The sequence below is a fragment of the Prionailurus viverrinus genome, chromosome C1 (genome assembly GCF_022837055.1).
Source record: "Prionailurus viverrinus isolate Anna chromosome C1, UM_Priviv_1.0, whole genome shotgun sequence".
Lineage (NCBI taxonomy): Eukaryota > Metazoa > Chordata > Mammalia > Carnivora > Felidae > Prionailurus > Prionailurus viverrinus.
In genome coordinates this window covers 131,042,520-131,069,835 of record NC_062568.1, presented here as the reverse complement: position 1 = coordinate 131,069,835, position 27,316 = coordinate 131,042,520, and the positions used below count along the sequence as shown (strand labels likewise).

At 33.0% G+C, this 27,316-nt stretch overlaps 1 protein-coding gene across 3 annotated transcripts in view; it reads right to left on the bottom strand.

Moving 5' to 3' along the window:
- The window catches only part of DPYD (dihydropyrimidine dehydrogenase), an 864,530-nt gene that overhangs the window by 626,797 nt on the left and 210,417 nt on the right, over positions 1 to 27,316 (bottom strand). For all 3 annotated transcript variants that reach the window (XM_047871842.1, XM_047871843.1, XM_047871841.1), the window contains exon 5: positions 6,277 to 6,438. In XM_047871842.1, the coding sequence (XP_047727798.1) occupies positions 6,277 to 6,438 (162 nt within the window). The remainder of the gene's footprint in view (positions 1 to 6,276; positions 6,439 to 27,316) is intronic.

The following is a 27,316-nucleotide window of genomic DNA, read 5'->3' as shown; positions in this document are numbered from 1 at the left end:
AGTCCAGGATCAGATGGCTTCACTGGTTAATTCTACCAACCACTGAAAGCTTTGATACATATCATTCCCAAACTCTTCCAAAAAAATTGATGAGAAGGAACGTCTTCCAAACTCATTTCAGGAGGTGACCATTACCCTGTTACCTGAACCACACAAGGATACACACAAAGAAAACATTACAGGTTGATATCTATGATGAACATAGATGCAAATATCCTTAACAAAATATTGGCAAATTGAATTCAACTATACATTAAAAGGATCATTCATCGTGATCAAATGGCATTTATCCCACAAATGCAAGGATTTTTTCAACATCTACAAATCAATGAAATACACCACATTAACAAACTGAAAAATAAAAATTATATGATCATCTCAATAAATGCAAAGTATTCCATAAAGTTCTCTAACTTTTTATGATAAAAACTCTAAAAAAATGCATATAGAAGGAATGTATCTCAACATACTACAGGTCTCATTGACAAGCCCACAGCTAACATCATACTGAATGGTGTAAAGTTCAAGCTTTTGCTCTAAGACCATAACAGACAAGAATGCTCACTCTTCCCACCTTTATCCAACTTAGTATTGGAAATCCTATCCACAGCAATCAGGCAAGAGAACTAAAAAGCATCTAAACTGGAAAGAAAGAAGTACAACTGTTACTATCTGCAGAAGACACAATACTATATAGAAAACCCTGAAGACTCCAACAAAAAACTGTTAGAACTAATAAATAAACTCAGTAAGGTTTCAGGATATAAAATTAATATAGAAAAATACGTTGTTTAGGGGTGCCTGATTGGCTCAGTCAGTTAAGTGTTTGACTTCAGCTCAGGTCATGATCTCACAGTTCGTGTGTTTGAGCCCCATGTTAGGCTCTGTGCTGATAGCTCAGAGCATAGAGCCTCCTCCAGATTCTGTGTTTTCTTCTCTCTCTGCCCCTCCCCTGCTCACACTCTGTCTCTCAAAAATAAACATTAAAAAATTAAAAAAGAAAAATTGTTGTTTATATTCACTAATAACAAATTACCAGAGAAAGAAATGAAGAAAACAATCCCATCCAAATCCCATCAAAAAGAATAAAATACCTAAAACCAAATTTAACAAAGGAGGGGAAACACCTGTACATTGAAAATTATAAGACATTAATGAAACAAACTGAAGAAGACACAAACAGAAAGATATTAATGTTCATGGACTGAAAGAATTAGTATTGTTAAAATGCCTATATTACCCAAAGCAATCTAAAGATTCAATGCAATCTCTATCAAAACTCCAATGGTACTTTTCACAAAACTAGACGAAATAATTCTGAAATTAATACAAAACCACAAAAGACCCCCCAATAGCCAAAACAAGCTTGAGAAGTAAATACAAAGTTGGAGGTATCAGTCTCTGATTTCAAACTATACTACAAAGCTACAGTAATCTAAACAAAATGGTACTGGCATAAAAACAGACACATATATCAACAGAACAGAATGGAGAGCCCCAAAATAAAACCACAGACAGTCTCTTCAATAAAAGGTGTTGGAAAAACTGGACAGCTACATGCAAAGGAATGAAACTAGACCATTTTCTTACACCATATATAAAAAGTAAACTCAAAATGGATTAAATACTTGAATGTAAGACCAAAAGCATAAAACTGCTACAAGAAAACATAGGTTGCAAACTCATTGACATTGACCTGAATGATTTTATTTTTAGATGTGAATCAAAAGACAAAGGAAACAAAAGCAAAAATAAAATAAATGAATGAGCAAAAGAGACTATGTCAAACTAAAAAGCTTCTGCATAGCAAACAAAAAAAAATCAACAAAATGAAGACAATCTACTGAGTGGGAGAAGATGTTTGTAAATCATATATCCAATAAGGGATTAATATCCAAAATATATAAAGCATACATATTGAATTATATAACAAAAAACTCCAAACAGTTCAATTAAAAAATAAGCAGGGGTGCCTGGGTGGCTCAGTCAGTTAAGCATCCAACTCTTGGTTTCAGCCTAGATCATGATCTCACAGTTCATAAGTTCAAGCCCCATGTTGGTCTCTGCACTGACAGTGCAGAGCCTGCTTGGGATTCTCTCTCTCCCTCTCTCTCTGTCTCTCCCCTGCTCATGCTCTCTCTCTCTCTCTTAAAATAAATAAACTTTATAAAAAATACAAAAAAATAAGCAGTGGATCCAAATAGATATTTTCCAAAAAAAATGCAGATGGCCAACAGGCATATAAAAAGATGTTCAATATCACTAGTCATCAATGAAATGAAAATCAAACCACAATGAGATACCACCTTACACACGTCAGAAAGGCCATTATCAAAAAGAGAAAAAAATAACAAGTGTTGGCAAGGATGTGTGGAAAAGGTAATCCTTGTGCACTGTTAGTGAGAACATAAATTGGTGCAGCCATTATGAAAAATATTATAGAGGTTCATCAAAAAACTAAAGACAGACCTACCATATGATCAAACAATTCTACTACTAGGTACTATTTAAAGAAAAATAAAATACTAATTCAAAAATATATGCACCTTATGTGCATTACATTATTACTCATAACGGCCAAGATATGGAAACAACCTACATGTCCATCAATAAATCAGTGGATAAAGAAACTGTAATATGTATATACAATGGAATATTACTGGCATATAAAAGAATGAAATCTTGTCATTTGCTATAAGATGGATGGATATTGAGAGTATTATGCCAAGTTAAATAAGTCAGATGGAGAAAGACATATACCACATGATTTCACTAACACATGGAATCTAAAACAAAACAAAACAAACAGAACAAAACCTAGACTTACAGATACAGAAAAGAGATTGGTGGTTACCAGAGCAAACTGGTGCTGAGAGCAAGGACTAGGTGAAGGGGATCAAGAAGTACAAACTTCCAGTTATAAAATAAGTAAGTCATGGGAAGTGATGTATAGTATGGGGAATATAGTCAATAACATTGCATTAACTTTGTATGGTGACAGATGGTACTAGATTTACTGTAATTATCATTTCACAATGTATACAAATGTTGAATCACTATGTTGTACACCTGAAACTGTTATAATAATGCATGTCAATTATACCTCAATGGAAAAAAACAAGTGAGAGTTCTCAGAGGAATGCTGTCTCTCTATCATCCAGGTCACCAACAAAGTAACCATATTATTTTAACACATTTTGTTTTGAAATGCAGTGTTAGTTCATGTACACACTGTGTGACTTTTCACTTATGACATCCTTGAAAGCTTGTCCTGCTATAATGAAGAAACAATGAGTCCTCAAAGAAAGATGTAGATGAATTCAAGTTAATCTTCTCCATCAACTAAGGATTTTCTTCCGTTGTAAAGATCATACCACACAATGGTAAGATAAGCCTAATACAATTTTGAATTTGGTAAGAAAAGAAATTAAGTCCAATAATTTATTGCAACAACTCACAACAAACTGTTTCTATTTTCTCATTCCCAAGAGCCCTTGATTAGAATTGACTTGTCAGAAAGCAGAGAAGGAGTAACCTTGATTTATTACTAAAAGCAAAGTGAGACTTAAGCTGGAAAGATATTATGTGAAGGGTCCAAAAAGGAGAGAATATGTTGTGTTGAAATTGACAAAACCAGATAGGAAAGTCATTAACCAACAATCTAGTGTTGAAGGCATTTAATTTGGCCTTCTAGCTAATGGACCACAAGGATTATACAATCTTACTGTAACCTTATGTAAGTTGGTCATTCAAATGATACATGGAAAATGATCTGGTAGCTGACTCCAAACGGAAGACACCAGAAAGCATAAGGTATCCCAGAGAATCAGTTGTTTTCAAAGGATTCATAAAGGGGAAAGCTAGGACTCAAACTTGTGTGATGGTGAAAAATACTTTCATTTTATTTCCTTATAAATTAGTATCCAAATAACACACCTGCTTCTATTCTAAAAGTCTATAAAATTTAATTTTAAAGAATATTATTCAGTGTCAGGGTTTTTGAAAATTCCCCAACCTCTATTACTAAAAAAAATCACAAAATAATACTGACATATTATTTCAAGCTATAAGGATTCAAGAGAGTTTCAGGAAAAAGAGTCAGGCAAAATAGCCTTTTTATAATGGGGTGTCCAGCCACATTACAAAGTAAAGCTAATGAATAAATTTTACTTTCAGATCCTCTTATTTATATAACTTTCAGTCAGAGTATTTTAATAACCTTCTGGGATTATAATTAATTTGACATATGGTTTTACGAAGTTTAATTTATGTAGTCATTGTTGAAAAACAATATTATTTATGGTATAAAACACACTTTAGCTGTGTATCACATTAAAAATGTTGCATTCTTCTACACTAATAATGAAGCAACAGAAAGACAAATAAAGAAACTGATCCCCTTCACAATTGCACCAAGAAGCATAAAATACCTAGGAATAAACCTAACCAAAGATGTAACAGATCTGTAGGCTGAAAACTACAGAAAGCTTATGATGAAAATTGAAGAAGATATAAAGAAATGGAAAAACATTCTGTGCTCATGGATTGGAAGAATAAATATTGTTAAAATGTCAATACTACCCAAAGCTACCTACACATTCAATGCAATCCCAATCAAAATTGCACCAGCATTCTTCTCGAAACTAGAACAAGCAATCCTAAAATTCGTATGGAACCAAAAAAGACCCCAAATAGCCAAAGTAATTTCGAAGAAGAAGAACAAAGCAGGAGGCATCACAATCTCAGACTGTAGCCTCTACTACAAAGCTGTCATCATCAAGACAGCATGGTATTGGCACAAAAACAGGCACATAGACCAATGGAATAGAATAGAAACCCCAGAACTAGACCCACAAACGTATGGCCAACTCATCTTTGACAAAGCAGGAAAGAACATCCAATGGAAAAAAGACAGCCTCTTTAACAAATGGTGCTGGGAGAACTGGACAGCAACATGCAGAAGGTTGAAACTAGACCACTTTCTCACACCATTCACAAAAATAAACTCAAAATGGATAAAGGATCTAAATGTGAGACAGGAAACCATCAAAACCTTAGAGGAGAAAGCAGGAAAAGACCTCTCTGACTTCAGCTGTAGCAATCTCTTACTCGACACATCCCCAAAGGCAAGGGAATTAAAAGCAAAAATGAACTATTGGGACCTCATGAAGATAAAAACCTTCTGCACTGCAAAGGAAACAATCAACAAAACTAAAAGGCAACCAACGGAATGAGAAAAGATATTTGCAAATGACATATCGGACAAAGGGCTAGTATCCAAAATCTATAAAGAACTCACCAAACTCCACACTGGAAAAACAAATAATCCAGTGAAGAAATGGCTAGAAAACATGAATAGATACTTCTCTAAAGAAGACATGTGGATGGCCAACAGGCACACGAAAAGATGCTCAATGTCACTCCTCATCAGGGAAATACAAATCAAAACCACACTCCGATATCACTTCACGCCAGTCAGAGTGGCCAAAATGAACAAATCAGAAGACTATAGATGCTGGAGAGGATGTGGAGAAACGGGAACCCTCTTGCACTGTTGGTGGGAATGCAAACTGGTGCAGTCACTCTGGAAAACAGTGTGGAGGTTCCTCAGAAAATTAGAAATAGACCTACCCTATGACCCAGCAATAGCACTGCTAAAAATTGACCCAAGGGATACAGGAGTGCTGATGCATAGGGGCACTTGTATCCCAATGTTTATAGCAGCACTCTCAACAATAGCCAAATTATGGAAAGAGCCTAAATGTCCATCAACTGATGAATGGATAAAGAAATTATGGTTTATATATACAATGGAGTACTATGTGGCAATGAGAAAGAATGAAATATGGCCTTTTGTAGTAATGTGGATGGAACTGGAGAGTGTTACGCTAAGTGAAATAAGTCATACAGAGAAAGACAGATACCATATGTTTTCACTCTTATGTGGATCCTGAGAAACTTAACAGAAGACCATGGGGGAGGGGAAGGAACAAAAAATGTTAGAGAGGGAGGGAGCCAAACTATAAGAGACTCTTGAAAACTGAGAACAAACTGAGGGTTGATGGGGAGTGGGAGGGAGGGGTGGGTGGGTGATGGGTATTGAGGAGGGCACCTGTTGGGATGAGCACTGGGTGTTGTATGGAAACCAATTTGACAATAAATTTCATATTAAAACAAATATTGGATATCAATAAAGCACCAAGGATTAAAGTTATGTTAAGATTTCTGTGCTTTAGGGGTGGGTGAAAAGAAAAACAATATGTACAGCATACATACCTCAGTGGCAAACTGCTGCAATCCACCAATATTAATTGGTCCCTCTTCAGTGGCATATAAATTGCATCCACCCACACAAAGATCAGAGGTTGGACATACCATTCCACAGGTCAGACCAAGTGGGTTGTCAGAAAAAATCATCTTAGCAGCTCCATAATAGTTCTACAAAAATAAAATAAAATAAAATTTAATTTAATTATTTAACAGTGCACATTAAACACCTTGGAAATATGACCTAATTTTTATTAGGTAATTGAAGTGAAGATTAAGACATATATAAGATACAGAGGTTCCAATACTCTGTACCATGAAGAAATATCAGGTAATCACTAGTAGAGTACCTAACATATGGGAGCATTCAATATATGGTGTATTAATAAATGCAAAATTAATCAATTTTTGAAAACTGAAATTTAAATTATAAATTTTCTGTAGGGATACCTAAGGTGGTTCAGTCAGTTAAGCACTGGACTCTTGATTTTGGTTCAGGTCATGATCTCACAACTCGTGAGGTTGCACCCTGTGGGGCATGTGGGGAGCTCTAATATTTCAGAGTCTGCTTGCAATTCTCTTCCCATCTCTCTGCCACCCCTCATCTGTCTCTTCCCTCACTCCTCAAAATAAATAAATAACCATTTTTTAAAAATAAATAAATGTTCTGTAAATAGTTTTCTTTCACAAGGCACCTAGTCCTACTCTGACAAGAATTATTCTTTTCATGTTTAACAAAGGTAAGTTTGGTAGATTGTTTGAACAAACTTAAAGCCTAAATCTTAAAACTTTAAAAAACAAAGAAACAAAAAGCTTATCCTCAATTTAACTAAATTAAAAGCATCTAAGCCCTCTTTCACTCTTTCATCTGGCTTGTCCAGAGAGACTCTGTGTTATGACTCTCTATATTGATTATCATCCTTTAATTACATACTATTAACCAAAGATGCAGATAAAACTCATTATACAGGCACTCCTGGACCAGACCTTGACATGGCAATCTCTCATTACTCCCTTCCACACATTTGACTATTACAGAATAACTTAGAACCCTATTCATTTTATCAAGAGTTTTTAGAACACAACTTTTCATAAATTGTACAACTATATCATTATTTACTAAGAATGAATAATTGAATATTTTGGAAGTATTTTTTTCTCTAATCACAAGTCAGAATTGGACCTGACCAGTATTCCTCAAAATTGTCAAGTACGTCAAAAATAAGGATAATTTGGGGGCACCAGGGTGGCTCAGTTGCTTGAGCTTCTGACTTTGGCTCAGGTCATTATCTCAAGGTGAGTTCGAGCCCCACATCGGGCTCTGTGCTGACAGCTCAGAGCCTGGAGCCTGCTTCAGACTCTGTCTCCCTCTCTCTCTGTCCTTCCCCCCGTCCATGCTCTGTCTCTGTCTCTAAAATAAATAAACATTAAAAATTTAAAAAAATAAGGATAATTTTAAGAAAATATAAAACTCAAGATAACCCTAAGGAAACATGACAACTAATTGTCGTATGTATGTATTCTGGACAGGGCCCTGGATCCCTCCCAAAAAGGCACTAGGTAAAAACTAAGGAAATCCAAAAAAAGCATAGACTTTAGATAGCAATAACATATAAATAATGTTTCATTAATTGTAAGAAATGTGCTATCCTAATATCAGATATTAATAATCGAGAAAATAATAGGCAGGTCCATATGGGAATTCTCTGTACTATCTATCTTCACAACTTTTCTGTAAATATAAAACTTCTGTAAAAATATGGTTTAAAAGAAGATATGGTATAATGCATTTAACTACATGGGGCTAATGTGTTTATTTCTCCTTTTGCTTTATTTAAAATATTTTTGAAAGTCTTTGAAAACACACACATCGCTTCCATGTCCAACCTTCGTCATAATATAAATTCCTAGAGGCTATAAAATACTGATGATAATAAACAACAAGAATAACCTTAACTATTTCTTGACTCCTCAGTACATTACCAGCAAGTTGCCAGGCCTTTATTTAATCTTTATCATCAATCATCTTATATAAGGTGTCCAACACTCAATCAAAAATTTCTAAGCATGAGATGAGACAGGATTAAATACCTGATAATCAGTGTAAAAATAAATCAATCAAGCAGACCCACACATCTGATACAGAAACTGGAGTTTGAAGAAAAAGACTGTAAAATAATCTTGATGAAAAATTCAGACAAAGAATAGACAAACAAAAACAAGTAAAAATATAACCAGAATACTGTGATCTATTTAAAAAGAATCAAACTGACATTCCATAACTAAATAAAACATTTAAAAATAGGTCTTAATGCATGGTTTTAATAGTGTTCATGGCAGTTTAACAGTATTTGTCTTATTCAATATGTCTCCTTAGCAACCAACAGCAATGTCTAACACATAAGAAGTGTTCTTCAATACACTTTTTCTGAATACATAATAAGAATGTGTAATAAAATTCAAATTATAAATAAGGAAACTGAGGTAGGAAGGGTAAATAATATGCCAAAGGATCATAGATCATATAAATTGACAGAGGCAGGATTCAAAGTCATATATTTGGCCACATATTCCTAAGGACCAAGACATACTCTAATACTAAAGAATACTGGTGATTACCTAATAGATTATAAAATTTTGTTGCAGTATTATTTTTCAGATATAGTATGCATCTTTATGTAAAACACAAAAAGCTGTTTTCAGTATAAATTGAAGGGCATGTAGCTAGCTCACTAATTATGCTTTATAATTTATTAGATGACTTTTAAAAATATTTCCCTTAGTTTTTATGTTTCCATCAATTCAGTGAAAAGTTGTTATAAGGTGAGAGTCTTTTTGTCTTAACTCAAGAGATTAACCTGTTTCTTCCTCCAATTTGGTCGTATTTAACACTGTCTTTGTGAAAGCCTTTGCTGGTGTCACTGATAGAGGCTAATAGTAAAACACTATCCCAACAAAGTATAATTTTCAAAAGTTAACACAGGATACCCTTACACATTCAGAAGGTACATGTCTCAAAAATTTTACTTCACTCAATAAATAAGGAATCATTAAGATGGTAACGGTGATTCAAAGAGCATTTGAGGCTGACAGGGCTTAAATGCTAAACTCACAAAATATTTAACAATTCATACCAATTCTTCACAAATGGTTCCGAAATATATACATGGAATATATCTCAGGAACGCAGGGTTGGTTTATCACTTCCCAAATCGATTAATATAATACACTGCATCAATAGAATAAAGGACAAAAATCACACAATCATCTCCAAAAATGCAGAAAAAGCATTTGACAAAATCCAACATTCCTCATGATAAAAACTCACAACAGACCTTAAAGAGAAAGCCACTAATTCACTTTAGAGGTGAATAAAGGATATCTATTTAAACACCATAGCTAACATCTCTCTTTATGCTGAAAACTGAAATCTTTCTCCTAGGATTAGGAACAATACAAGGATGTGCTTCTATCCAGCACAGTAACAGAGGTTTTATCAAACAATTTGGCAAGTAAAGGAAGTAAAAGCTATTCAGATTGGAAAGTAAGAAGTAAAACTATTTCTACTTGTAGATGAAGTGATCACATAAATAGAAAATCCTAAATTCCACTAAAGAATTATTAGCAATGTGATGCTTAATTTTGTGTCAATCTGACTTTGTTATGGGATGCCCACATTAAACATTAATTTGGGGTGAAGGCATTCCATATGAGATTAGGATTTCCACATAAACACTGTGAAGGCATTTCCATATGAGATTAGGATTTATATTGGTAAACTCTGTAAACTGCTCTCCCTAATTGTCACTCAACTGAGTGGACATGAACAAACCCATTGAAGACCTGAATAGCACAAAAAAGGTGAGAGCAAGAATATGTATTTGTTCATTTTGTTTCCAAGGAGAACCCTGACCAATACAGCACTAATAGTGACTATAACCAGTTTATAGGGCATAAGATCAATACACAACAATCAACTGTATTTCTTTTTTTTTTTTAATTTTTTTTTCAACGTTTATTTATTTTTGGGACAGAGAGAGACAGAGTATGAACGGGGTAGGGGCAGAGAGAGAGGGAGACACAGAATTGGAAACAGGCTCCAGGCTCTGAGCCATCAGCCCAGAGCCTGACGTGGGGCTCGAACTCACGGACCGCGAGATCGTGACCTGGCTGAAGTCGGACGCTTAACCGACTGTGCCACCCAGGCGCCCCTCAACTGTATTTCTACACAAAACGTATAAAACAATAAAAATGAAATCAAGAAAATAATTCTATTTAATAAGAGAATCAAAATACAAATTAGACTTTATTTGCCAAAAATGTGTGAAACATATGTTCTGAAAATAGAACAATGATGAAAGAAACTAAAGAAAACCTAAATAAATTGAAAGACAGCCATGACCCACGATTATGAGTTAGAAGACTTATTACTAGGATAACGATACTCTTCAAATTGACCTACAGCTTAGAGCAATCTTGTCAAAATCCTAGCAGATTTCTTTGCAAAAATTGGCATATTGACCTCAAATTTGTATGAAAATCCAAGGGAACCAGAATAGGCAAAACAGCCCTGTAAAATAAGAATACACATGGAAGGATTGCATTTCCTGATTTTCAAAATTTATTATGAAGCTATGGTAAAGAAGATATTGTGGCATTGGCATAATAATACATATACAAACCAACAGAACAGAATTGACAGTCTAGATAGAGCCTTAATATTTATGTACAGCTGATTTTTTTGATAAGGGTTCCAAGACAATTCCATAGAGAAAGAATATTCTCCTCAAAAAATGATGTGATAACTGAATATCAATATGCAAAAGGATGAAGTTGATCTCTAGTCCACCATACATAAAAATTAACTAATAATAGATTATAGATCTAGATGTTAGAGATGAATCTATAAAACTCTTAGAAGACAATATAGGAATAAATCTTTAAGACTTTGGATTAGGCCATTGTTTTTAGATATGACAATAAAAGCACAAGCAACAAAAGAAAAACAGATAAATTGAATTTCATCAGAATTTACAACTTCTATACTACCAAGAACACCATCAAGAAAGTTAAAAGGCAACCCACAGAAGAGGAAAAAATCATATATGATAAGAAATTTTCATCTAGAATATATAAAGAACATTTATAACTCACTAATAAAAAGATATTCAATTAAAAAATGAACAAGGGTTTAAAAAAGAACAATGGTTTAGTATAAACAATTCTCCAAAAATATACAAATGTCCAATAAGCATAAGTGTTGCTAAACATCACTGGCTTTAAGAGAAATGCTTGTCAAAATAATGAGATACCACTTAGTACCTACTTGGATGGCTACAGTCAAAAAGACATACAATAAAAAATGTTGACATGGATGTGGAGAAATTGCAACAATCATACAATGTTGTCAGGATTGAAAAATGGTGTCTCTGCTTTGAAAAATAGTTTGGCAGTTCCTCGCAAGATTAAAAATAGAGTTACCATATGATTCAGCAATTCCATTCTTTGGTGTACACTCAAGAAAATTTATAACATCTGTCCATATAAAATTTCATACATTAATGTTCAAAGTAGTGTTATTCCTAATACCTAAAATATGGAAGCAACCTAAATGCCCATGACTGATGAAGGGCTAAAAAATGTGATATATCCATATAATCAGATATTATTTAGAAATAAAAAGAAATGAAGTGATGATATATTCTAAAATATAGCTGAACCTTGAAAACATTATGCTAAGTTAAAGATGCCATTCACAAAAGATCACAAATTATGTTTTCATTTGGACATTTTCATTGGAAATGTCCAGAATAGGCAAAACTAAAGAAACACAAGGCAGACTGGTAGATGCCTAGGGCTAGGGATCTGAGAAAAAATGTAAAATATCTACTGGGATATTTAGGATTATAAAAATATGCTCAATTTGACTGGGATTACAGTTACATTCCTGAACATATACTCACTATCATTGAATAATAGTACACTTTACATTGGCAAATTGTATGAGATATGAATTTATCTCAATAAAGTGTTACATTTTTAAAAGTACACTTACATGACTGGAAATTATATAGGGGATTTAATAAAGAAATAAATCTGATTTATAATTTTAAATTATAAGTAAATAATTTAAATTACAAATAAAAATCATAAATAAAATTGCTAGATTAGATACAAAACCAGGCGGTATCCTGGAGAGCAATAAAACATAACTCTTGGAATTATCTTTTATACTGAACAGAAAAAAATTTGCATTTCTACTCCACACAAATCTAAAAGTTAAGATGTTTGAACTTTTATTTAAACTTTATTTATTTTTTTAAGCAATCTCTACATCCAATGGAGGGTTCAAACTCATGACCCTGAGATCAAGAGTCACACACTGCTCTGACTGACCCAGCCAGGCACCCCTTAGATTTTTTATTATTCTTAATTTTAATTCCAGTATAGTTAACAGTGTTATGTTAGTTTCAGGCATACAATTTAGTGATTCAACAATTTAAGATATTACTCAATGCTCATCAAGATAATTGTACTCTTAATCACCTTCACGTATTTCACCAACGCTCCCCCCCACCTCCCCTCTGATAGACATCTGTTTATTCTCTATAGTTAGACTCTATTTTTTGTTTTTTCTGGTTTTTTTTCTTTGTTCACTTGTTTACTTTCTTAAATTACACATACAAGTGTAATCATATAGCATTTGTCTTTCTCTAACTGGCTTAATTCACTTAGCATTATACTCTCTAGATCCATCCATTGTAAATGGCAAGATTTCACTATTTTTTATGGTTGAATAACATTCCATTGTGTGTGCGTGCGTGTGTGTGTGTGTGTGTGTGTGTGTGTGTACATACCAAATGTTCATCTGTCGATGGACAACTGGGCTGTTTATAAAGCTGCAATAGGGGTGCCTGGGTGGTTCAGTCGGTTAAGCATCTGACTTTGGCTCAGGTCATGATCACGGTTTGTGGGTTCGAGCCCCACGTCAGGCTCTGTGCTGACAGCTCAGAGCCTAGAGCCTGCTTGGGATTCTGTGTCTCCCTCTCTCTCTGCTCCTCTCCCACTCATGCTCTCTCTCTCAAAAATAAATAAACATTAAAAAAATTTTTAAAGCTGCAATAAATATAGGGGTACATATATCCCTTCGAATTAGTGTTTCAGTGTTCTTTGGATAAATACCCAGAAGTGTGATTACTGGATCAAATGATAGTTCTTTTTTTTTAACAGTGTAAGATGATTCCCCTTTTCCCACATCCTTGCCAATACCTGTTGTTTCTTGTATTGTTAATTTTAGCCATTCTGACAGGTGTGAGGGGGCATCTCACCGTAGTTTTGATTTGTATTTTCCTGATGATGAGTGATGCTGAGAATCTTTTCATGTGTCTGTTAGCCATCTGTATGTCTTCTTTGGAAAAATATCTACTCATGTCTTCTGCCCATTTTTTTAATTTATTAATTTTTGGGGTGTTGAGTTTGAAAAGCTCTTTAATGGCTGACTGTCTAAAAAAATCATATTGCATAATTAGAAGTGTCCTAGTAATATAAAAACACTATCATGAGAAAAAAATGTCAATTGTATATTACTTTTAAGGATATTGGAGGGGAGGACACAGAAAGAACAGAACCTAATTAAATGACTAAGGATCCTCCACAACAATACTGATTATCTTATGATCCTCAAATTGAATTTTAAGACTGCATGTAAAACAATGATCCAAGAAGAAAAAAAGATATGTTTGGAAAAATACAACAAATAAAACACTTAAAATTACACTTAAGGCTCATGATTTGCTATAGTTGCCAAAGCACGAGGCTTGATCTATCACAGCATATCACTGACAATAAAACTGTCTAGTATTTCTTCAACCAACTCATGATTCCAAGTACAGTTCTTATATCAAAATAAAACTGTAGGAGATTATGACATTTAAAAAATACTAAGACTCATTGAATATTTCTTAAATAATAGGCACAATGGGATTTGAAAAAAGAAAAGGGAAACAAAGAAAAGGGAAGCATAAGCTCCATGACATCGAGATGTTTTGGTAGCAGAGTGAAAAGTCACTTCAGGATGAGGTTTAGAATCTGCTTTAAGTGGGTGGCAATCAAAGTGATTCTGAAGTGACAGGACTAAGAGATGAGAGGGAGTGGCATACAAGTTATGCTGGACTGACATGAGTGACTAATTTTAAAAGTTCAGAATATGTCTTGGCATAATGACTTGGACAATTGGCTAGAGTTGTTCATTGACTCATGTGAAATGATTAGAAGATATATTTTGGATGTATTTGGACCAAATTGTGGAAGATTTTGATGTCCAATCTAAGGGTTTAGTATTTCATTGAGGCTTTTTAATAGAAGGGGGCTGGCATTAAAAGAATAATTGGGAAGATATTGTATAGATGCTGTGAAAACTCTCAGAAAGGCAGTGGAAAAATAGAGAAAGTGAAGAAGAAAACATAACACCTAAACAAACAAAAAAACAAACAAAAAACCCCAAATGCACTGGCATGTATCACCGAATACACAAACATGGTTTTGAAAACAGGCTGAGCCAACATCAAGCAATGATTCAGAAGTCACCTTTGCACTCTACCTCTTACAAATAACTTTGAAGAAATGGTAGAGAACTCTGCAGTGTAGGAAGCTGGGTACTCTGAGTCAAAGACATTCAGAAACCTGTTAGAAAGGGAACACCTCCTCAATTCTTCCCATCAAGAACACAAGATCAATAACAATTTTTTTCTCTCATAGTAAGTGGGAAGATTTCTTCAGTTCTCTTTCTAAACAAGAGGTTTGACTCCTATTCTGTGAGCTCTTAAACCTTTCTAAAAGCAAAGGCTGTAAGATTTAAATTTAGAAGGGTACTTTAAAGATACCCCAGCAGTCTCCTTCTAGAAAATACACAATCACTTCAACTGTTTTCTTCATGTTGTTCGATCATTCACAAGCATTTTAGTCTTCAATTGTGTGAAGAAAAATGTACGGGGTTATGTTAGGAGGTATAAAAACTAAATATCTGATCTTTTGTGCACAGATTTGTTTTATGTATAAAGCATGAGGACTTTTACTCCTTGTTTAAGCAAAAGTCTAAAACACAAATGATGTTTGACATGTTTGTTGCTTTTATATCAACACAAAAGTATAGGCATTGAATGTTCTCTAGTCCATTAACTTACACATATTTTGCAGGTGTTGAATTTTCTATTACTCATTGGAGTTTTTAAAGCTTGTTCAAAGATACAACATGTGCCATTTTCATGTGAGTTAATTTTAAGACAAGTTAAGTTTTATTCTTTGCTTTTTATTTTAAAGTTATAGCTTGAAATTGCATTAGCATCATCTTTCTACAATTTAATGGTTTAAAGTCATTATCAAGAAACATGAGAAACTCACAAGCCAGCTATCGTCTCATATGTTATAACAAATTTAACCAATAGTCCTATCATATTTGGGCCTTTATATCATCACAACACTATCAAAACAGCTGGTGAATTTATTTTAAAGTGTTCTTGCTTTTTCCAATGAGAATTTTCACAGATGGAAGCACCCTTCCAAGATAAACTCCAATCTGTTGTATTTAAAAACTACTTGGGAACTTCAATAAGTTTGCATGTGTGAGAAGGGTGAATTAACATTACTTATACTTCTAGATTGAGCTGTCTAATAGCAAGTGTGCTAATGTACATTAATTTAATACAAAATGTCCCTAATAGCACATACAGAAAGTACAGGCACAGGGAACACTGTCAAGTTGTCACCATCTCTCAGTAAACAACCCATGGGTATTCACACATTTGGCAAAGGAGAGTGGGAACCTGTCATTAGCAGAACACACAAAAACTCCTGCCCTCACAGTATTCACCCTCTTCTGGAGACAAATGGTTTGTGGACAGAATAGGTTTGGTGGTTTTACTCTGAAAACCCTCTCTTCATATTTCAGGCATACTAAATTTTAGGAAAGTTTTTCACAATATGATTAGACTTTAGAAATATGAATTAACTTTAGTCCTATGCAAACTGAATGTGTAAGGAAAGAATTAGTCTTGTAGAAAAGAAAATTTTTTATCTGACCTTGAGATGCTAAACTAGGAAATACATGTGAATGTGCACACAGGTGCACATGCAGGCTTTGAAGCCATGCACTTCTGGATTTAAATCCTGCTTATATCCTACTGGGGTGGGTGGGGGGGAATGTAGCATCTCTTAACCTCAGTTTCATCACTTGAAAAATGCAGATCAAAATTCCTTCTTAATTAATCATGTATACACTTTTTTTTTAATTCGACACATCACATGCCTAGTGTATTATGTAACATAGATCTAGCAAAAAGGTTTCCTTAAAAAGTTAATCCTAAGGGTTTAAGATTTTAAAGTTTATTAAAGAAAATTCATGTTAGGAAGTAGAAGAAGAAAGACAACAGGAAAGAAGTAAAAACTATACAAAGAAAAACTATAATCAACATATTAAGCCATAAAAAGAAATGGTATGGACACATGTAGACAGAGGGAGGATTCTTTATATACCTTATAGAAATTGTAAAAATATCACCTCTACTTCTATTTTCTGGATTGTATCCACTCTTAACTGTTTAACTGACTTGAAAAGCTATTAACTTTCCCCATGAGTTAGTTAAGAAAACTGAGTGTATATGTGTACAAGTATTCCATTTATGAATCATCAAGTGTTTACTGAACATCTACTACATGACACTATTGGTAATCACTAGATATTCATAAAGAATCAGTATTTGTGCCTCTAGACTGTTCCCATGAAATTAAATAAATTTTTTCATCTATACCAAAAATCTACCCTTTTCATACTTTCTATCATTGCTCAAATGATAATTCCTTTAAAAAGCTTTATTAATATTTCAGCCATTTTCCAATTAGAAGCATAAGGCCAGAATGTTCTTTGAACTACACCCTTTTGATCATTGTATTTGTTAATATACATTTATAGTAGTTGTATATTTTTTCTGACATGTATCTTTTATTATATTTTTAAAATTTTCTTGAGGTCAAAGATGATCTCTAATCTATATTCCTTGCCTATAAGCAGGTAGTGGAATATAAGACTAGAAACTCAATTGATTACTGTTTATATTTTATATAAGAAATAAACATTTCTATAAGATTAAAAAAATAAAGTGCTTCACTTGGAGTTAGCAATTTAAACTGCATAATGTGAATATCTGCTATAGAAATTTAAAAGCCCACTTTATCCATAGAAAATAATAAAATGTGCAATAGATTTTGTAAAAATTTACAGAGGTATTTTTTTCTTTCCAATAGGTTATTAATAAATAATAAAATAATAGGATGCAAGATTATTTTATTTAGTTGAATGCTATAGTTTGTGTATAATAATAGATCATAATTCAGATATAATTTCTTCAAGAAGATAGGATACTTTCTATATCTAAACTTAAATTCAAATATAGAAATATTTGTTAAGAGTTAATGACCATTAAAACTTAAAAAAAAGGCAAGTAGAAATCTACACATATCATTTATATAGATCATTTAACTTGCAAGCAAATGAAAATGTTTTAATATGAGAAATTACTGAAGGTGAAATAAAATTAATATTGATAGAACATCCAATACGTATATAGTACTCCTCTATAATCTGTGGAGGATACATTCTAAGACCTGCAGTGGATGCCTGAAATCATGGATAGTACTGAACCCTATATATGATTTGTTTTTTCCCATACATATATACTTATAATAAAGTTTAGTTTATAAATTGGGCACAATAAGAGATTAATAATAATAAAATAGAACAATTATAGCAATATACTGCAAAAAAGTTATGTTAATGTGATCTCTCTCTCAAACTGTTTTATTGTATTATACTCACCCTTCTCTTCTGATAACGTGAGATGATAAAGTGTCTGTATGTTGAGATGAAGTGAGTAACACAGGCATTGTGATGTAGCATTAGGCTACTATCGACCCTCTGATGATTTATCAAGAGGAACATATGCTTCCCAACACTGGTTGACCATGGATAACTAAAACCATGGAAAGTGAAGCTGATGACAAGGGGTGGGGGACTACTATATAATATAAAATATTTTTCTCTAATTTTATATTCTAACACCTCACTGAGATGAATTTTCCTTAAAACCCAACTAGACTGTATATATTTTCAAAGATAATGAGAATTATGGCTTAAATATGATTCTTTTTACTTGGACAGTTATAAATATACACACATTGTATTCTAAAAGGGCACTGGATGTCTAGGAGTTTGAAGTAGAAATTTAAGTATCTGGTTGTATTATTTCACTTCATAGATCTTCCTCTTCTGAAAGATGTTATACTATCAACAAAGTTACAACATACATGTTACTGGCTACTCAGAAAATATAATTGAGAAGTACTCCATCTCAATTTAAAATATAAGTGACTACTACTTGGCAACAGAGAGAAAAACTGTGGAGGTTTTTGTTGTTCTTTTTTGTTTGTTTGTTTAAAAAAATAGTTATTTTGGGGCACCTGGGTGGCTCAGTCAGTTGAGCGTCCAACTTCAGCTCAGGTCATGATCTCATGGTTCATGAGTTCGAGCCCCGCATCGGGCTCTGTGCTGACAGCTCAGAGCCTGGAGCCTGCTTTGGATTCTGTGTCTCCCTCTATCTCTCTGCCCCTCCCCCGTTCATGCTCTGTCTCTGTCTCTCCTCAAAAATAAATAAAAATTCAAAAAAAATTAAAAATACTTATTTTAAAAAACAAAGAAGATTCAAGTCAATCAAACTGCTTGCAAAGTTTAAATAAATTTACAAGCATACCTTGCAGACATCGCAGTTTCTGTTCCAACCTACCGCAATAAAGCGAATACCTCACAATAAAGCGAATCAAATGAATTTTCTGGTTTCCCAGTGCATATAAGATAATGCCTACAGTATATACTGTAGTCTATTAAATATGCAATAGTATTATGTCTAAAACAACAATTCACATACCTTAATGTAAAAAAAAAAAACTTCATTGGTAATAAATGTTAACCATTACTCCAGTAATAACTGATCACAGACCACCATAACAAATATAATAATTTAAAGGTTTGAAATATTGTAAGAATTACAAAATACGACAGAGACACAAAGTGAGCAAATGCTGTTGGAAAATGGTGCCAACAGACTTGTTCAGTGCAGCGTTCTCACAAAATTTCAATTTGTAAAAAAGCACATTATCTGCGAAGCACAATAAAGTCAAGTGCCATAAAAGAAAGTGTGACTGTATATTCTGAATAACAATAATATGCAATAGGAAAATTATAAATTGAAGGTGGGAGAGCACAAATTATCTCACCCTAAATAATCTTATCCAAAATAAGATTTAAAACAAATTCAGTGACTGTTGTAGAACATTATATGTATAATTACTAATAAAGACAAAATTTCATTATTCACGATATTAGAAATAGACTATAACACTCCTATCTTCATCTTTCCAAGAAAAATAAAGTCAGATTATTTTGTGAGAGTTTGCGCTTCATTGACAAGAATATGAGATCCCTTAATTGACAGGGTATTGCAGTGTCTACCATACTGTATTATTATATTGTGGCTCATAAAACCTGCTGCCAGTCACTATTTGTACAGTGGGTACAAATAAATTTACCAGAAAAGTCTCTACTCCATTAATTTAAACCCACTAAGACTTTCAAAGTTAAAACTAGTTTTGATTATAATAATTTACTTATATTTTTCAATTTACCAGTTTTCTGAAAACTAAAACCAAATTTCTTTAAGATGAAGTCTACAGTGTTACATTTTACCCACCATTCAAGATGTTAATAGCACCTACTAAACTGTCATGATAGAAATATGTTGCTTATATGTATATATAAATATAATATCCTCTATATTTTATACCCTATATTTTACATTTATATTTTATACAGTTTATTTTTAATTTTTATTTTATTTACTTTTTGTTTCAATTTTTTATTTAAATTCTAGTTAACATATAGTGTAATATTAGTTTCAGGAGTAGAATTTAGTGATTCATCACTTTCATATAATATCTAGTATTCATCACAAGTACCCTCCTTAATGTCCATCACCCATTTAGCCCATCCCCCCGCCCACCTCTCCTCCAGCAACCCACAGTTTGTTGTCCACAATTAAGAGTCTGTTTTATGGTTTGCCTCTTTTCTTTCCCCTATGTTCATCTGTTTCATTTCTTAAGTTCCACATATGAGTGAAATGATATGGTATTTGTTTTTCTCTGATTTATTTCGCTTAGCATAATATACTCTAGCTCCATCCACATTGTTGCAAATGGCAAAATGTCACTCTTTTTTACGGCTGAATAATATTCCCCTGTATATATACACCACACCTTCTTTCTCCATTCATCAATCAATGGACATTTGGGCTCTTTCCATAAGAATCTGAATGCATCACTTTGCATTCTCACCAACAGTGTAAGAGGGTTCTCCTTTCTCTGCATCTTCACCAACTTCTGTTGTATACTGTGTTGTTAATTTTACCCATTCTGACAGGTGTGAGGTATATCTCATTGTAGGTTGTGATTTGTATTTCCCTAATGATGACTGATACTAAACACCTTTCCATGTGTCTGTGAGCCATTTGTATGTCTTCTTTGGAAAAATGTCTATTCATGTTTTCTGCCCATTTTGTAACTGGATTATTGGTTTTTTGGATATTGAGTTGGTAAGTTCTTCACAGATTCTGTATACTATCTATCAGATATGTCATTTGCAAATATATTTTATATTTTAATAATGACTAATAACAAACACACTTTATTTATATAGTGTAGTGTGATGCAGACCTAAAACACACTGGTGAAAAAATAAGGAAAATTCAGTTATTCTATCAAGTAGTCATGGGATCTGGGATAAGTCACTTAGCCTTGCTTGGTTTCAGATTTCTTTTCTATACAATGAGATAGCAAGACAGATTAAAATTCCATTTGTCTAGATTCTGTTACATTGATTTTGATCTATTACTATTAAAATTATTCTAACTAGTATCTTATGTGTTCACACAGATTTTCCATAGTCCTAATTATACTACAGAAAAAAGTTGTGATGCCAGTTTAATTTACATATACATACATAAGACTGGATATCACTGTTCTATTTTTAAAATAATTGAAGTTTTTAAAAATATTTACTGAGGCTTATGTTTAAATGTGTCCCATATATAACATACAACCGCAAACAATGTGGTATTACTTGTTTCATATAAAATTGGCTTAAGTTGTATAATGGAAATCTTTTCTCATTTAGTTATAGTGACATAACTTTTACATTTTATATCACTTACATTTTGTAACAGATTGACTTGACTAACAGTGCTTTGAGTTACAGAAGGTTTTTCAGAAATAAATGTTCATCTTTTGAAATAAATATGAAGAAAAGGAGTTATTATTACACACTGTATTAGCTGTGATTAAAAGTAAAACTGTAACCTTTTAAAGGTCCAAAGACAGATATTACAAAACAGAAACAAGATAGATTTTGCATAAGCATTAATGATTCAATAGACAATGTAATATCCATTTATCTTTTTCAGTACAAGAAAGAAGACGGGACATTTTGAAAATAATATTCCAGTCTTTTAACACAAGTAAATTCAGTGTCCTATCATTTGCCGGATTCAATATTGGGAAGTTATATATTAAAATTAAAGACTGAATTCTGGAATACACAGTTAATGTTATATCAACAGATAAATGAATGAGGCAAAATGGGCATACATTTGCATTAATAATTCTAAATTAATGTTTTATTATACTCTGAACACAATGTTCAATAATTATTTTTAGAGCCTTTTTATTTTATAAAATTAGTTTTATATGCAGAAAAGAGTTAGGATATTCTGAAAATAAATATAATATCAGGAAAATGGCTTTAGTTAATGATAAGGTGTATAACTCATTATAGTAAATAAAATACCTTGGTCCTGTCAAAGATAGATTGCTAAGACAAATAGAAGTTTTGAAAATATACCTAAATAAATATGGAATTAAATATATGATAAATTTGGCATTTTAGGACATTGGGAGAATATATTATTTAAGAAATTTGGAATTATTACTTATTTAGAGGGAAAAAAAGTTTGGATCTTTTTCTGTTTACACTAAAATAAAAACTTAGAATAGGGCTTATCACATTTTACTCTGTATCCTCTCAGCTTTATTATATTTTATTTTACTAGTGAATTTTATTATTTTTTTAAGAGAGGGAGAGAGAGAGGGAATGGAGGAGGGACACTGGGAGAGGGAGAGAATCTTAGGCAGGCTCCATGCTCAGCACTTGACATAGGGCTTGACCTCTTAACCATGAGATCATGGCCTCAGCCAAAATCAAGAGTCAGACACTTAACTGAGCCACCGAGGTGCCCCTACTTTATTATTTTTATTTAAAAATATACATATTCATTGTAAAATAACATGGAGGTTTGTAAAAAAAAAGTTAATAACTTCTCTTCACCTCTCCTTCAACCTCAATCAACTCAGGAAACTAGTTTAAATTATATCTGTCTATGCCATGTTTTGTTTATAACTGGGTTTTATTTCTAAACACAATATTCTGTTATCCATATTAATATGCAACTTACTTTTTTTCACTTAATAGAGATACCCTTCTATGTCAATAAATATAATAACATATTTTAAGAATAGCCTCATAACATTCCATAATATGAATATAAAATATAGTAAATAATATATAATATGCAATAAATAATATAGAGTTAGCAATTTTTATAATGATGGGCACTATATCATCTCAAGTTTTTGCTACTTCGAATGATGCTACAATTTCTATAAAATAGAGTGTACATATGCCATTATATGGTGGTACCTTCATTTCTCTAGGAAGAGCACATAATACAGCATTGTTAGCACAATGGTATATATATTTATAATTTGGGGCACCTGGGTGGCTCAGTCGGTTAAGTGTCCGACTTCAGCTCAGGTCACGATCTCGCAGTCAGCGAGTTCGAGCCCCGCGTCGGGCTCTGGGCTGATGGCTCAGAGCCTGGAGCCTGCTTTGGATTCTGTGTCTCCCTCTCTCTCTGCCCCTCCCCTGTTCATGCTGTGTCTCTCTCTGTCTGAAAAATAAATAAACGTTAAAAAAAAAAAAAAAAAAAAAGAAACATATTTCTACTGCATGAGGTTTCTTGTTTCCCTTCAGCTAAATAGCATAGGAGGTTATTAAACTTTTTTTTTTTTTAATTTTAGAGCGAGACATAGAGTGTATACATGTGAGCAGGGGAGAGAGACAAAAGGAGAGAGAGAATCCCAAGCAGGCTCCATGCTCAGCACAGATCCCAAAGCAGGGCTCTATCTCATGACCCAGGGATCATGACCTGAGCTGAAATTAAGAGTTGGTCACTTGGAGCTCCTGGGTAGCTCAGTTGGTTAAGTATCTGACTTTGGCTCAGGTCATGATCTCACAGTTCATGGGTTCGAGCCCTGTGTCAGGCTCTGTGCTGACAGCCCAGAGCCTGGAGTCTGCTTCAGATTCTGTGTGTTCCTCTCTCTCTGCCCCTCCCCTACTCACACTCTGTCTCTGTCTCTCAAAAATGAATAAACAATAGGAAAAAAAAAAAGTCACTCAAGTGACTGAGCCACCCAGGTGCCCAGAGGTTATTAAACCTTTTTAACTTCAATAATCTGATGAGAGAAAGTGGTGTCTTATCCTTTGATTTATATATTTCTGGCTAATTTAGAAGCAAGACATCTCTAATACGGCTATTAATCATTTGCACTACTTCTTTGTAATGTTTACGACCTTCTGCCCATGTGTATACTGGGTTAGGCTATTATTCTCATTTAAATACCAAGGAAATTTTTGATAACAGAGAAGTTAATACATGGTACAAAAAAAGAAAACTCACTTGGTCTCAAGTTTGGTTAATTTTTATTTTAAAATGTGCATAGTAAAATTTGTTCTCACATAATTTATGACTTCCAAATTATTTTTAAAACATTTTAATATTTAAAAGTTAGTCCATTTAAAGTTTATGTTACATGGATTAATGAAGGGTTTTAAAAGTAAATTCAAAATTGTGCTGAACTATTTTTCAAAGAACCCATCATTTTCCACTGAATTGAAATACATTCTTCATTACACATTATCTTCTCATATTTACTTGGTTCTCTTTACAGACTTTCATCTGCCTCAGAAATGTATTCCTGTACCAACACTGCATGGTGATTTTAGAAGATGTATAGTTAGTTTCAAGATTTGATGTGGCAAATCTTTTTGTCTTATTTTTCCAAAGGTTTCTTTCTTCCTATAGCTTCCCAATTACTATTTAAGTATTTGTTAATAAAAATCTGTGTTCCAATAGCTCTAGACTACCCATTAGGTCTTAAATTATTGTACTTTTCCACCTGTATTGAGAAATAGTTATTTGTTATAAGTTAGATTTAAAAAGTTAGAATTATAGGTAAAATATTTTTAAAAAGTCACCATGAATGTACTCATGATCTGTCATGTCCAAGGACTGAAAATGACATGGCAATAAGACAGAAAAATAAGTGGAATCATCTTAAAGGCATTTGCTAAACCAGGTGAACACTGGATCCCATTTCCAGGTCCTCTGAGAACATAGCAAATATAAATCCCTGGTAAAGAAAATGTATTCATTGCGATCCTCACAGAATTCCCACAGATAAAGCTTCAAAGAAAATCAGCAAAGTAAAAAAAAATAAATAAACATATGAAGAAACAAAGCATGATGAGTGGAACCAGCAGAACTACAAACAGTATAATCAGACTGATAGAAACATTAGTGGAACTCCCAGAGTATGAAAAACGAGTATTTTTATATATTTAAAGAAATGACAGGCTTAGAAAATGATTTAAAAGCTAGCAGAGTTTTTAAAAATGCAAAATAAAGAGGATAAGTTAACCGTCATGGAGAACAGAGTAAGAAGGTTTAACATGTATCTAATAAGAGTTCCATAAGGAAATGATGGTCAAAGAGAAAATCCCCCAAATGAAGAAAGTCATCAATGCATAGATTCAAGAACACCAGGGCAAACCAGGCAGGATAAATAAAAAGAAATCCAACTTAGATAAATCACTGTTTAGTTGAACAATGAAAATAAAAAGATCTTTAAAGCACCAAATGAGCAATAATTAAGGTTCAAAGACAGATATTACAAAAGACATGTAATATCAAATGAGAAATAATTAAGTTTCTATTAATTTTTCAATAGCATCAGTGCAAGCAAAAGTAAACTACTTTCCAATGGAAATTCCAATATGTAAAATAAAAAGATTAGAAAAAGAAAAAAATGAAGAAAATTAGGAAAAATGTGAATAAAGCTAATCAAACATTGACTAATAAAGCATTAACAATACTATGTCTTGGAGTTGTAAAAGGATAAAATTGATATACAGAAAACATTGTTTTATGACTTAGGGACAAGCTTATTTGAAGTATAGTACTTTGTGCTGGAAGACCCACTCAGATGAGTACCCTAAATGATACAGACCCATGCCATAAAGTAGTCGTAAAAATTTGAATATATTCAGTCCTAGAAAAACACATTTTTCACATTATTCAAATATTGGCATCTTAACTGTAAAGGAAATGGACACATGAATTCAGAACTATTTATTTCAACCAAATGGCAAATCCAACTCTGCAGGATAATGGCTTGCTTACTCTCTAGAGCATAACAGAGTTTTTAAAAGCTGTGTTCTCTTGAGTGTCATTTTATGGCAGCAGGCAGGTAAGTTTCTGACAGTCCTCTTAGAATGAACAGAGGTGCTCACAGTTATCATCTAGCAAAACAAGCGAGGGAACTAACCTTGGGTACTGAAGGAAACCTTATCTCTACCTTTTTATTTTACACATCTAAAATATTCATATTTTCAAACACTATTGCATATTAAGTTATGGACTTCCTAATATTTTTTCATCTCCTTATTTATCTGTCATAATAGTGGGAGAAAGCCTAATGGTCTTACATAATAAGTTATGTGTTTGGACATTAGTTTCTAGGACCTAGGAAGCCACTACTTTTTTTTTTTTTTTGAACAAGTGAGTAATATAATTAGAGCTATGCTTTTAGAAGATTATTCTGGAAGTGATCAACATTTTACTTGATAAAGGTATTAAACCACTTAGCCACTGCAATTGAAAAGCAAACTTAAAAGGAGGATGAAGTAAATCTACTGACTGCACTTCTGTTTTGTAACACTTGCATCAGGCACATGCATGTGTGTATATATGTGAGTATACACACACACACATACACACACATATATCAGTATTTTAAATTAAAATATTGTTGTCAATAGCATTTATCAAATGAATTCTGCTGGTTAAATTTTGTTGCTCCTCTGACTTCTAGTTACTTTCAGTAGAGTTCTATGATAAAGAAGAGATTTTTATTTTACATTGATTCATTTAGTCAGCTTTTCTGTAATATGTGTTATTAAATTTTTTTTATCTAGGTATAAAAGCCACACAAATCTGGGCACACAGACTCCATAAAATATGCAAAGAGGTGGAAAAATCAATGCTTTACAATTGTATTGAACATTTTGAAAAGAGAAAGTACCTCTATTGTTTAAAATAAAGCATTATGAAACAAAAGAACATTTTTAAAAACAGTCATTCTTTTTCATTACATTTATAGATTGGCCTCATGCATTCTGATATAAAGTGCTGTTTGTTTTTTTTTTTTCCAAAGGGAAGCTATCAAGAAATATAACCCAGTATTCACAGTTTGATGACTCTGAAACGTGTACTTCCGATTGAGAGATACAATTGAGAACAACAGCCTGCATGAATGAAACAGAGAAAAACTGACTGAGGAGGTACAATGGAATTGACTGTACCTTTGAAAACTAGAGCTGTAATCCAGTTTGTAAGAAAATAAAGAATGGAAGTATTGGCCTAAACTCCACTGAATCACAGAAACCTAACACAATACAATACAAGTGACATCCTTTTCTCAAACAGGCACAAGGCTCATTGAGTCTGGCGATTCAATTACCCTCTCAACCTGGAAAGAACCCCCCTCCTGAGTTGAG